This window comes from Python bivittatus, unplaced genomic scaffold, assembly GCF_059951505.1.
Source record: "Python bivittatus isolate LINGU-HERP-01145 unplaced genomic scaffold, Pbiv_v1 ctg000840_np1212, whole genome shotgun sequence".
In the NCBI taxonomy this organism is placed as follows: Eukaryota; Metazoa; Chordata; class Lepidosauria; order Squamata; family Pythonidae; genus Python; species Python bivittatus.
In genome coordinates, this window is record NW_028277113.1 from 35618229 (window position 1) to 35630307 (window position 12079).

At 48.1% G+C, this 12079-nt stretch overlaps 1 protein-coding gene across 7 annotated transcripts in view; it reads left to right on the plus strand.

Annotated features, from left to right (window-relative positions):
* GATA6 (GATA binding protein 6) overlaps window positions 1-12079 on the plus strand; it is a 38751-nt gene that overhangs the window by 1614 nt on the left and 25058 nt on the right. For all 7 annotated transcript variants that reach the window (XR_015794116.1, XM_088131072.1, XM_088131077.1 and 4 more), the window contains exon 2: window positions 75-1055. Coding sequence is in view for 6 of the 7 variants with exons in the window: in XM_088131072.1 (XP_087987198.1) it covers window positions 140-1055 (916 nt within the window). In the remaining variant the exon portion in view is untranslated. The remainder of the gene's footprint in view (window positions 1-74; window positions 1056-12079) is intronic.

Here is a 12079-nt window from a genome sequence, read left to right on the forward strand (position 1 = left end):
GAAAGTGAGGATTGGGCTCGCTGCTGGATTGAGCTAACTTGTATTTCATTTTCTCTCCCTCTCTCCCCTCGTAGAGGCTGGTCTTGACGGAGCCGCGGCAGCCAAGCGGCGAGAGGTTTGCTGAGCGCCGCAGGGCTGGATGGCCCTGGCCGAGGGCGGTTGGTGCCTGCTGAAGCGCTGCGGTCCCGACGACTCGCCCTGTCCGGTGGCACCCCGGGAGGTGCCGGGCCCTTCGCCGTCACCCTCCTCGTCCTCGGGTTGCTCACCCGGGGGGGGCGGGGGCCCGTCCAGCGTCAGGAGCTTCAAGCAGGAGCCCGGAGGCGCTCTCTCGGCCTCGCAGCCCATAGGCCTGGCCGAAGGCCGAGCCTTGCTGGGCCCTTTTGTCTCTCTGGCGGCGGCGGCGGCGGCGCCCTCAAGTCTACCCAGCTGGGAGGACCTACTCCTTTTCGCGGACCTGGATCAGGCCAACAAACTGATCTGGTCCAGCCGCGCCTCGGCCAAGCTGAGCCCGGATCCCGCGCCCCCGCCGCCAGTCGTCGAGGACATGTACCACCACCCGCACGCCCACCCCCACCCCCAGAGCCTGCAGGGCAGCACCTATGACGGAGCGTCCCCGGGCAGCGGCGGAGGCGGCTTCGTGCCTTCCACGGCCGGATCTCCCGTCTACGTGCCGACCACCCGCGTTGGGTCCATGCTGCCCTACCTCCAGAACCCAACGGGCGCCGGACAGGCTGGGGGACCGTCGGCCTGGCCACCACAGGGCGCCCCGGAGAGCCCGTCCTCCTCCTACGGCGCCAGCGGCGGGGGATGCGCCCACCCGGCCTCGGGCCGTTTTGCCTACCCAGCTGGGAGTCCCCCGGCTTCCAACGGTGCCCCCCGGGAGCCGGCCGCCTACAGCCCGCGGGAGCAGTTCCGGCCGCTGAACGGATCCTACTACGGCCCCTACATGGGCGCCCAGTTCAGCCCGCCAGGCTGGGGCAGCCCTTTCGACAACTCCCTGCTGCACTGCCTGCCCAGCCGAGCCACCACCCTTGCCGTGAGACCGTCCAGCGCAGGTAAGAGCCAGACGGGCCCCGGACGGGCGGGCTGCTGGGCTATCGAGGCAGGGCCTCAGAAGAAGGCCCTCCCTCCGCGAAGCTTTTCTGCGGAAGGGAAGAATCGGGGCTGGCAGAAAGCGACAAAACCGTTTGCTTGCCAGTTAATGCAGAGTCCCTCTCTTGGGCCCGGTGGTCTTGATGGGTTTTGTTTTACTGATGCTGTTTTTCAGGATTCTGTTTTGCTTTTCGGTGTTGGGTTGTTCCTATTTTATCATTGTTTCCATTATTGTAAACAGGGCTGGATAAAGAGAGGCATATGATATTGTAGAAAACGTGGAAAAATGTGAGCAAAAGCCACAGAGAATTTAGACTGATTTAAAACTGCTCAAAAAGTAGTGTAAAAGAGCCCCCAGCTCTCATTAAATACTTGAGCACTAAAATAAGGTACATCGGTGTGATCAGTTCTGGATGGGTATCCGTTGCTCTTTGTGTGGAGGAAGGCACTGGGTTGAGCACAGCCACAGTAGTGCCAACAGAGTGGTGCCAATGTGGGAAGCACCCCAACCCGAAGGGGCTCCATAGTTGGTAGGGGTCAAACTGCATTCAGCAGTCACAGTGGAAGACCCATTGCTGAGAGTAGCTGGGAATGTTCACTTTTTTACTCTTTTGAAGGCAACTGTCAGCCTTTCTGTGGATTCCCACTCAGGAAACCTGGCTTCAGAATTAGCTCCCCTTGCTTTTCTTGGTGAGCTTGGAAGCAAGTGTTTAAGAGTGGCTGGATCTTGTCTTTGTGTCTCTTTATGAGAGGTTGGGGGTGGGAGGGGGGGCTGAAGTCTGTAAGCATTTTGAATCCCTTTTTTATGGGCATGGTTTCTAGATTGTCAGAAGTGGAAACAAGTGATTGGGATAAATTCCCTTCCTGTCAGCAAAGCCACTGGGATGGCACCTTTGGTGGTAGAATCATGTCTATGGAAAAGGAAAAATAGGTGGGAGAGAAGAGTGAGGAACAAACAATGTTTGAAACTCAGTAAAGCAACGGGTATTTTTAAGAGGAAATTTGTAAGATGGAGGAGATTTTTAAGAGTTTGGCTGTACAGTGCCCTTAGGCATAGTTAATCATAATTAACTGTGATTCACAAAATGCACTAACCCTAAGCTACAAATTATGTCCTAATGTGTTGTATGCATCCAGCCTGTGAGAGGTCCTGGGGGAGGCAGAATGTTTATTTGAACCCCCCAATTCCTACTCTGTAGTTCTTCTCCCTTTTCTTCCCTTCCTTACTGAAGCCCATGATCCAATAAACAGGAGTGTGGAAAGATCCAAAATACTGGAACAACTTTTGGGATTGTATTTTAACTGATGAGATTTATTGGTGAATGAAAAATATATGAATGGGGACCCTCGGAAAACACCTCCCCTCTAAGTGAGGATCTGGGAAGGGGCAAAGCAGTTAAACTCCTTGTCCCCACAGAACACCCTCCTCCCCAAATACACAGACTTGGGACTAAGGGTGACTGGGGCAGATGGTAAGGAAGTGTTGGCACTGGTAGCCTGACGTCATTTTGGAGTGCCAGCCTGACCTGCAGTGCAAAGAAGGAGGAGAGTAAGTTCAGGGGGAAGACCACGAAGAAGCCCTTTACCCCACAAGGGTTCCAGAACAAGTCATAATGTGTGTGGGAGGGAATAGAGTTGTGGAGGCCAGCCCCACAGTGAGCTCCAAAGTTAAGGGAAGGAGGAACCAGCAAGATTTTGCCTGATCTTTTAAAACCAACTTAAGGGGGGCTGGGGAAAGAGCAAATTTAGGGGGATTCCCCCTTGACTCTCCTTGGTGGAGCCAGCAGAGATAGCAAGGGGGGTCTGGCTTCTCTTTCAAATATTTGGAAAGACCCCCCCCCAAAAAAGGGCTCTGTTGAATTGGGGAGGTGATTGCATAGGGTAGTGTGTGCTTTGCTTGTTTTCCTAGATAAGATGCCTCCCATTAAACTGATATTCAGAATGCCTTGGCATTCAGTCTGAAGCATTTCAGGGCTTGGGACTGAGCATTAAGGCTATGGTTTGATGTGAGTTGACTTGAGAGAAGCACTATGAGTCCCGTTCTCTGTGTGGATGAAAAATCCCATCTCCACAGAAGCAATATTATAATAAAGCTGTGAGTGATCTAGTAAAAGTATACTCATTTCAGTTGAACTTACTGCCCCAAAAAGACAGGTAGGAATCTGGAACAATCCACCTCTGGGAGGTTCACACAATGGGTTAGACCAGACTAAAATGCATTTGAGTGATTTGTGGTTCAACTGTGATGTGGGAACGCAGATGTCACCTCAGTCACCTGTTGTGTGAAACAGGACTTCCCATTATGCCATACTGTAATGTGTTCTATTTGTCTGAGCAAAGCATATTATATGAGGTTAGCAATTGTGTTTTGCTAACCAAAATTTAGCCTGTTGTTGAAAATCTTTTAATCATCTTAGGAATCTGTTAGGATATGTCCTTTTATTTTAAGATTAAGAACCCAGGAAATTAAATAGCAATTGAATAATTTGTGGGAGAAAGTCTTTTCTTTATTCCAAGTGGGAGAAAACTGTTGAATAATTCTGAGCATCTCCAGTTATTAGTTTTAGAATAATATGCAAATGAGAATTAATAACACTGCTGGGGCATTTGAAGTTTCTATCAGAGATAAATCTCTATTTTGATTTCTCCATGTGAAAAACAGATGCCTCAGTACCATATCATCATTACTTTTCTTTTCCTGCTGCCAATAGAGAAGATGATGGTACTAGGATAGATTTAAAAGGAATCAGTTCAAGTTAAATGTCTCATTGTAATTTCTTTTTGCTTATACATAAGAAAGGAAACAGGACATAATTTATTTAAGAAATTTCAGGTTCCAACTTGTCAGTCAGTGATAGTCAATTAATTATTTTAAGTGGGTTGTTTTAAAAAGACTTTGATTAAATCTACACACCTTGAATTTCTCTAGGCAGCCCCTGGGCAGAGTGTTTTGTTACAGTAATATACTTGGAAAAAAGCAGAGTTTAAAAAACAAGCAAATCTTTCTGTCATATGTAATATACAATTAGGTGCATTATTGCTCTCCAAGGACTTGAGTTTACCCCAGCCCACCCCCTATATTTTACTGATCGAAGGTCAGCATTCACTCCCCATGCCTCTTTTCAAATGGGAAACTGCTATTAATGTTTCGGGGGGAAAAACACGTTTAGTTTTTCACCAGAAAGGTGGGAAATGGCGCATCCAGTGCATTTCAGAGAAATTTAAACAGAAAGAGATAATTGTTAATTGAAGGTGGAATGAGGGAATAACTTCTAATCTTCAAATGCCACTTCCACGTACACACCAGATCGCGTTTTTGAAAAGGATTTTGCAACCAATGCAGTAATGCACCTGGTGGCATTTTCAAGACCTCCAAATTATTGGACTTCGATCCGCCAAAGGTTATGTGATGCTAAAATGTTAATCTTTACTGTGCAACACGACTCTTGGTTGTACTAACATGGAAGTGGGGTTTTTTCGTTATCGGAGAAATTAAAGAATGTATTTCGAAACCGAAAATCCCACTGACTTCCTTGCCGAAATAGCTTGATCACAACCAAGGTACCTTTTTCCCCCTCAGTAATTATGGTAGAAAAGCCACATAGAAATATTTACTGGGAGAAGGAAGGAAGGAAGGAAGGAAGGAAGGAAGGAAGGAAGGAAGGAAGGAAGGAAGGAAGGAGGGAGGGAGGGAGGGAGGGAGGGAGGGAGAGAGAGAGAGAGAGAGAGAGAGAGAGAGAGAGAAAGAAAGAAAGAAAGAAAGAAAGAAAGAAAAAGAAAGAAAGAAAGAAAGAAAGAAAGAAAGAAAGAAAGAAAGAAAGAAAGAAAGAAAGAAAGAAAGAAAGAGAAAGAAAGAAAGAAAGAAGGCGCATGTTTAAGTAGGGTATATTTCTCCCCATCCCTCCTCCCTCCCTTTCCCCATTTCCGAGATGCCCCCTCCACCAGCAAACACATGGCTCCGGGCAGGAAGGGTCTTGCCCAGCAGCAGCACGAAGAAGCCGAGCTGTCCACGGAGCTGCCGACAGTGCGACAAAGGTTGCCACAGGGCGGTAGGCGCCATCGTAGCCTTGGCGAGGTGGCCTAAAATGGGGGGTGGGGGCAAGATGCTGACATTGCAATTTGAAATGGCAAGATCAAGTCTCGCATGCTGAGTTTTTTTGCCCCCTTCACTAGAAAGCTGGGTTAACACAAGGCGCTGAGCCAACATAAGGCTTGTATGAGCCCCGACGTTCTGGTTCCTAGACCACGAGTTATGGCCTAGAGCTACTGTTGACCCAGGCAGTGGTAGTTTTCCCCCAAACCACGTTTATCTGCTCGTGGCTTAGTACGATGCCATCTCTCAGCCTAAGAATACGGAACATCCAAAGGTCAGGGCCACTCAACCCGCTAAGCTACAATCCATCTCGAGTCTGGGCAGCCTTTTGTGCCTACGCAGCAGCCACTGAACCCGCAATCCCTGGGCTTCCTACTTCTTGCCTTGGGAGGAAGCCCTGGCAGAATACAAGGACACTTACTTCGAAGGAAGCAGATGGGGTTGTCCCTGGAGGCAGCGAGGCCCACTTCCCCGGGCAGAATGTGCGTGGTCCACCTGAAGGCCCTGGCGTGAGTGGCTGGGCTCGTGCCTCCCTTTGACCAGGGTTGACTGATATGCTAGGACGGCAACAAGGCATTTGCTTGGAAGGGTGGCCTCCTTCCCCTCTTGTGACCTGGCTCAGCCTAAGGCTCCATAACCCCCTTTTGGAAGCCCCACATTTATCTCCACTTCTTCCCAGCAGTTGTCTCTGCTCCGCGCTTCGGGACAGGCAGGGATTTCACGGGCTGAGGGGCTGCAGATAGTCGGCGTCGTCAAGGTTTCACACATAAACCCGTTTACCTCCACCTCAGCTCTTGGCATGGGGGAGGGGGTCTTAATTAGTTCTTCCACAATTAGGCGACGTGTCCCTAACAAAAATCTAAGGCTGTTGTTGACTGGTTAAAGTTCAGTGAGTGAACCGCCTGCTTTTTTAGCAGATTGATTGATTGAGTAAGCTTTTAAAACAAACATTGCTATTTCTCAATGCCCAAGCTTACTTTTTAGAAAAGTCTTTCAGGATGATTTCCCAAATAATTAATAACCAATAATTCTGCATGAAATGAAAAAAAAAGTTTTTAAATAAATAAGGTACTTAACTCATACATTGTATTTGAAAATAGTTTACAACAGAGAAGTCTAATATATGCTTGGTCACAGTTCCATTCTGTGTCCAAAAAACCCTAGACCCTAAAACTATTTAGGATTTTTCAGCCCCCCCCCAATTTTCTACCGTAGTAGTTAGAAACAGAGACATCTGGACAAGAAGATTCCAATTAAACATTTTATTGTGTCAGTTGAGGTATGAAACAACTCCTGTAGCTGAAATGTTTAAGAAAATCACTTATTACTAAGGCACCCAGAATTTGTCTCTCTAAACTACAACCCAAAAGTCCAACTTGCGTCAGGCCATTTTTTAAAAAATAATTGGAAATATCTGGAAAAGAAATCTTTGTCTCAGGCCACAAAGCTTTTAGGAATCCACACTGAAGCATATCAGCTGGTGGGACTTGACTATGGATTTACTTTCCCTTGGGGTTGGCTGCCACATATACTTTCTCAGCTACTAAACTTCTCAATAGAAGTTTGGTGTTACTGGATATTCTTTGGGGAGGTTCAGTGCTCCCAGAATGGCCACGAACTTGAGCCTGTGGTTTGTTATTGTCACAATGACGTTTACTATTTTTATTTCACTCTTAACAGCTATATGCCATATACTGTACTTACATGATACAATAATTAGAAGTTTCAAGGTTTGTTTGTTTCAGCAATGTTTGTCACCTTCCCAGACCATCTGACCAAGTCACTTGTTAACCCACAAGACCTCATTCATGGTACAATAAATAGTTCTGGCATTCTCCATACAAGGCTACAATCCCAAGGGTCAAGTGATGAGGTCTGAATACATGGCAGAGCTACATCTTTAGCTGGGATAGGATTTGGCAAGTGTCATCTGAAGCCAAAAGGCTCTGGCTTCAATCAAAATGAATTGTGAATGTACAGTAATAGTGGTCTTACCCTGGTGAATCTCTCCCCAGTTAATAAATGATCAAATCACAGTGGTCTACCCAACAAAGTTGTTGTGACAATCCTTTGAATCCTTCAGGAAAATATATGAAAATCAAGTAATGATAGATAATAGTGATGAAATACTCTTTTGTTCTGTCAGACATGCTATTCCTGGTATATTGTTTGCTACAGACTAAGGCCCCCTGAAAGCAATAGGGACATTTAATGAAGATCATTAGTTGAAAGAATCCTGGCTTTTTATTTGGCTTATGTACTTTAGAGCTCTGTAAAATCCTGTAAAATAATAATAATAACCTCACCCCCACATTAGATATGTTTTTTTTTTTAATGTACCAATAGTACAATTCTGAAAAATGATTTAAAGTGGTTTAGTATGTTTGGCTTTAAGTAAATAAATTTCCTCTAGGGTGTGACCCTTAGGCACACTTGCTTCTGTGTTAAGATCTGTGTTGATTTTTTTTAGATTGGGGTACCAGCCATTTCAGTGACTTGATTCTTAAGCCATCTATCAGCTAGGTGATTAAAGCCAACACTGCTGTACCTTGCAGTGACCACCTCCAAAATAATATATACCAATACTAACATCAGCTTACAGATGTTGAAAGAATAAATCAGGTTCTTGTGACTAATTGGCCTGAATAATTCATAGTAAATCAACTAAGGTGCACTCAAGAAATGTACATAAATTGAAAACTGAGACAACTTACAAAGTGATTTTTGTCTAAAATACAAATTATTGGATTAATCAAGTTATTGTAACATTGTAATCAGGTATCCTGCGAAACTCAAAATCTACTTTAAATGTACAGAAAATAAAGTAGCTATCCTATAATTGAAACATTCAGTCCAAAAGACTGCAGAAATACAATAACTGAATCCTCTAAATGGAATTGATGTTCTAAATCAGGGTTCCCTAAACTTAAGAAAGGCAATCGTCCAGATCCTTCAACTACTACAATGGAGTATGGGAGCTGTGGTTCACCTCTGAAGATGTTCAGTTTCAGAAAATTTGCACTAAAAATTATTGATAGATCATTGTTTTGGTGCTTTTTAAAAAATGCCACCCAAAGAAAGATTTATTTTGTTTTAGGATAGCATATGTTTGATACTGGAATGGATATGCATTAACTTGTAGCTGCAATTACATTTCCTTCAATATTTAAAAGTAACTGACATTACTTTTAGTGAGTGGTCAAGCTTGCTATGGTGGTATCTGGAAAATTAACTCAGCAGCAATAGCTTCCTGGAGTCTTCCCTGTAAAGTTTTTAAAAAATGGTGGTTTACTGATAGAGCTGGGAACTTAAACCCGATCAACATTTAAAGTTATTGGATGGAGATGGCTATTATGATCCAATAGCGGAAATAATTGTTTCCTTGATGAACCATTTTTATATAGCCCGGGAAATTGTCCCCAGGTCTCCTGGAAGCCCAGACCCAGCGGTTTCTAATGCAGAAGCGAGTCCGCGATAGCCACGCGCCCGCACTGCGGCCCAAGAGGAAGCAGCGAGTCCGCGCCTCCTTTTCTGAACGCCGACGCTTAGAACGGCGGAAGCTCCCGGGGCTTCGGCTCCCTATTTCTGTCCTCAAAGCGGGAAAGACTGTCCTCAAAACTCCCCCTTCTCTGCCTGGTGTGGCAAGAAAGAGGGGCAGGGCCAGCGCACGGGGAGAGAAGCCGGGGGGCGCCTTACGCCGCGGCGTTGGTTGCTGGGAGGCGCGCTGCTCTCCCTCGAGACAGCTCCTGCCAAGCCAGACCGGCTCATCTCACCGGGCTATTTATACTCGAAGGTGGCCGGCCTTCTTCTATGGCAAGGGAACCAGGACGGGCGGAGAATTCTGTCAACCACGGTTTGCCGTGTTGTGCGAACGCAGCCTTTGAATTCGATGGGAGAATCTCCCAAAGCAGCGTGCCCCGGGCGGGACCCAAAGCCTCCTCTCCTCTCCTCCCGCGGGGCTGCGGGCAGCCCTTCCGGCCGCGCCCAGGCGCTTGCCTTGGAGGAAACAAGCCCTTTGCTTGCGAGGCTGGGACAGGTCTCTTTCCGGGTAGGACGCGCCTGCTAAGCGGCGGGGGCGGGGGGGGGAGCATTTTTTCCGACTTTTTATATGTTCCGGACACCTTTCTAGCTGCTGTGCCGACCCAAAGGGTGTGTGCGAAAAGACAGGGAAATCGATAGACTTGCCATGAGAAGTAAGGGCTGCTCGGAAGTGCATCTGGGAACTCGCTTTGTCTTCTCTCCCTTCCCCCAAATTACATAAGTAAACTGGGGTGCAATCGTTTTATTTGGGATTTAGACCCTCTCCTCCAACCTTGTACCTATCTACTTAATATCACGCTCCAATGAACTCAGTGGGGCTTACTTTCAAATAAACGACTATGAGTTTGCAAATGAGGGGGTCGTGAGTGCCAGCTTCCCATTAATTGTGTGGACTTCATTCTGCAAATGTAGTAGACCATGATCCCCAACCCATCTATTCCATTTGGAAGGGCGGCAAACAATTCCTTTCCCTTGAAAGTAACTCAAACTTTTACTTGGGTCTGAGAGCCTTAAGCTTTGCAGACCAGGCTCACTCCGAAGTGAGTTCCAGAGATTTCGGTGCTTCCCCTTGCTATGTTTAGTAGAGTTTGAATTTTCCAGGAGAGGTTGCTGAGCTTAAAGTGAGGGTCTCAAACCAGGTGTCCCCTGGAACCTGAAGTCAATGGAACAGGCTTCCAGATTGACTGGAAGGAGTTCCAGTCCCTTCCCAAGGTCATTTTCCATGAAACAAGGGCAGGAGAACAGCTTTGGCAGCTCCAGAGCTAGGCTTCGGGAGGGTCAGAAGCCGTAGCGGGGGTTGCCCTCATAGTTCACCGGGCTGTGGCTTCCTGAATCCACCCAGTTGGCTGGTGGGTTCACATAACACACAGAATTTTAAGCCAGCCCATCACATTGTAAGGGAAGGGAGTTCGCAGCACCCTGTTCCAAAGTAAGGGTAGGGCTCCTGTGATTTCAGCCCTCCTTCCAGCTAGGGGAGAACGGGCATAGCTCCACGGAATGGCAAACTGGCAGTGGAGGCTTGACTCTGCTTGAATCAAAAGACCCCATCCCCACCCAGCAGCTCAAGTCTCTCTTGGGCTGTGGGGCCTAGTCCCAATGGAGTGTAGGCTCCCTTGCCTGAGCCTCTTTACCTGAGTGGATAAGCCGCACTTGCCCAGAGTTGAGGGGACCCTGGTTTAAGGCATGAGACCAATATTCAGGCTTGGCTTTTCGCTTGCCTTGATGGGCGATCTGGTTGCCAGGCAATTCGGGCCGTAGGAAAACCAAGATCATCTGCCCGGCAAGATGGAGAGTGGCCAAGACAGAAATCAGGCTCCATTGGTCGCCCTCTCTCCTCGGGAGGAAAACCTTCTGTAGGCCATCGTATTCGCAGAAGGCAGGCGCAGAGGGGTTTTTTTTTTTCTTCACTAGCTACACAGCCCCTCTCCACCTGGTGGCCTCCGTGTGTTGGACCACAACTCCCATAGTCCGCAGCTTATGGAGACGCGAGGGAGATCAAAACCGGCTGGAGGGTGCCGGCTTTCGCAGAGCTACTAAATCTAGGCTGCAATAAACCGGGCGGCCGGGAGATGGCGGCAAGTAGCTCATTGTATTGCAGTCCGGATCTAGGAGCCCTTGGCCTAGGGGAAAAAGGATCCTCATTCCTAATCAAGTTCGCCCGGGCGTAGCAAAGCGACTTTAGATCTGGACTTAATGGCCTTTGCGGGTGAGGAGGGGGGACTCTCTTCGGACGACCTCGTGCATTTCGTGAGGATCAGGCCGAGGCAGTGGCACCAAAGGGAACGATAATACTGTAGTAGAAGCGCATCAGCTGTTACGTTCCCTGCTCCCGCTCAGATTAGGATCGCAGTGTCTCAATCACGCTGCGGGCAGGAAAGGCGCGAATCTTGGAGACGCCGCCCGCTGGGTCGGTCGGGCTCACAGCAGCCCAGGCGGACCTTGGCGTGGTGCCCTTTGGAACCCGCCGCGGCGTCGGCAGAAGGGATTTAAGAACCGCTTGGAGGACAAGCGCCAGCCAGCCCAGGCGGTTTTCAGGGCAGACGACGAGGGCTCTTCCCGGTTGGGCTGGAGAAGAGCGCGGCCCCGCGACGATCACTTAAGGCTCCGGGGCGGCGGCGGCATGGGGGACGTGGATTTGCCTCCTATTTCCTGGCGATAATGCCTGGCGGCAGAGTTGGCTTTCTGGCGGCGGAGGGAAAGCGGGGGAAGGGGCTTCCTCGTTGCGAAAGACAACCCCCCCCCCCCCGTATCGCGGTGACTCATCGGGTCGTTCCTCTGTTGCTGAAAACGCGGAGATAAAGTGGAGAGTCCTGGGAAAGTACGTCTGTATCCACCGGTACATTCGGTAGGGGAATCTGAACACTTCCACTCAGCACCAGGCTATGGAGACCGGAAAAGAAGAAAGCCATGTAGGGCTAACAATCCAACAGCAAAACTGATAAAAGCCATTTTGCAAGTTAAATACGGTATACATGACTTGAAGTGAGAAATGGGGTCCTTTTGGTCAATAAGATACCAGGCACAATCACTGCTGACCCACTCATCTTCCCTGGGGATTTTGAGCCAGATACTGTCTGTCTACTAAAATGAGGGCAGGAGAGAGGGTCTGGATGCTGGATTTGGGCTGCTGCATAGCCAAAGGTGGAGTGTGGGGCTGAGAGAGGTATCAGCATAGTTATGGGAACCCTAAAGTTGCAAAGGTGGGAAGGAAAAAAACAGGGAAGTTTCTCAAAACAACTCTATGAGGAATGAACCCAGAGAGTCTGATAGGAGGTAGAACAGGACTGGACTGGAATATCTATCCCATCAAGTCATGCCAAGGGTAGGGGAAAGAATATGGCAACTTTTTAATAT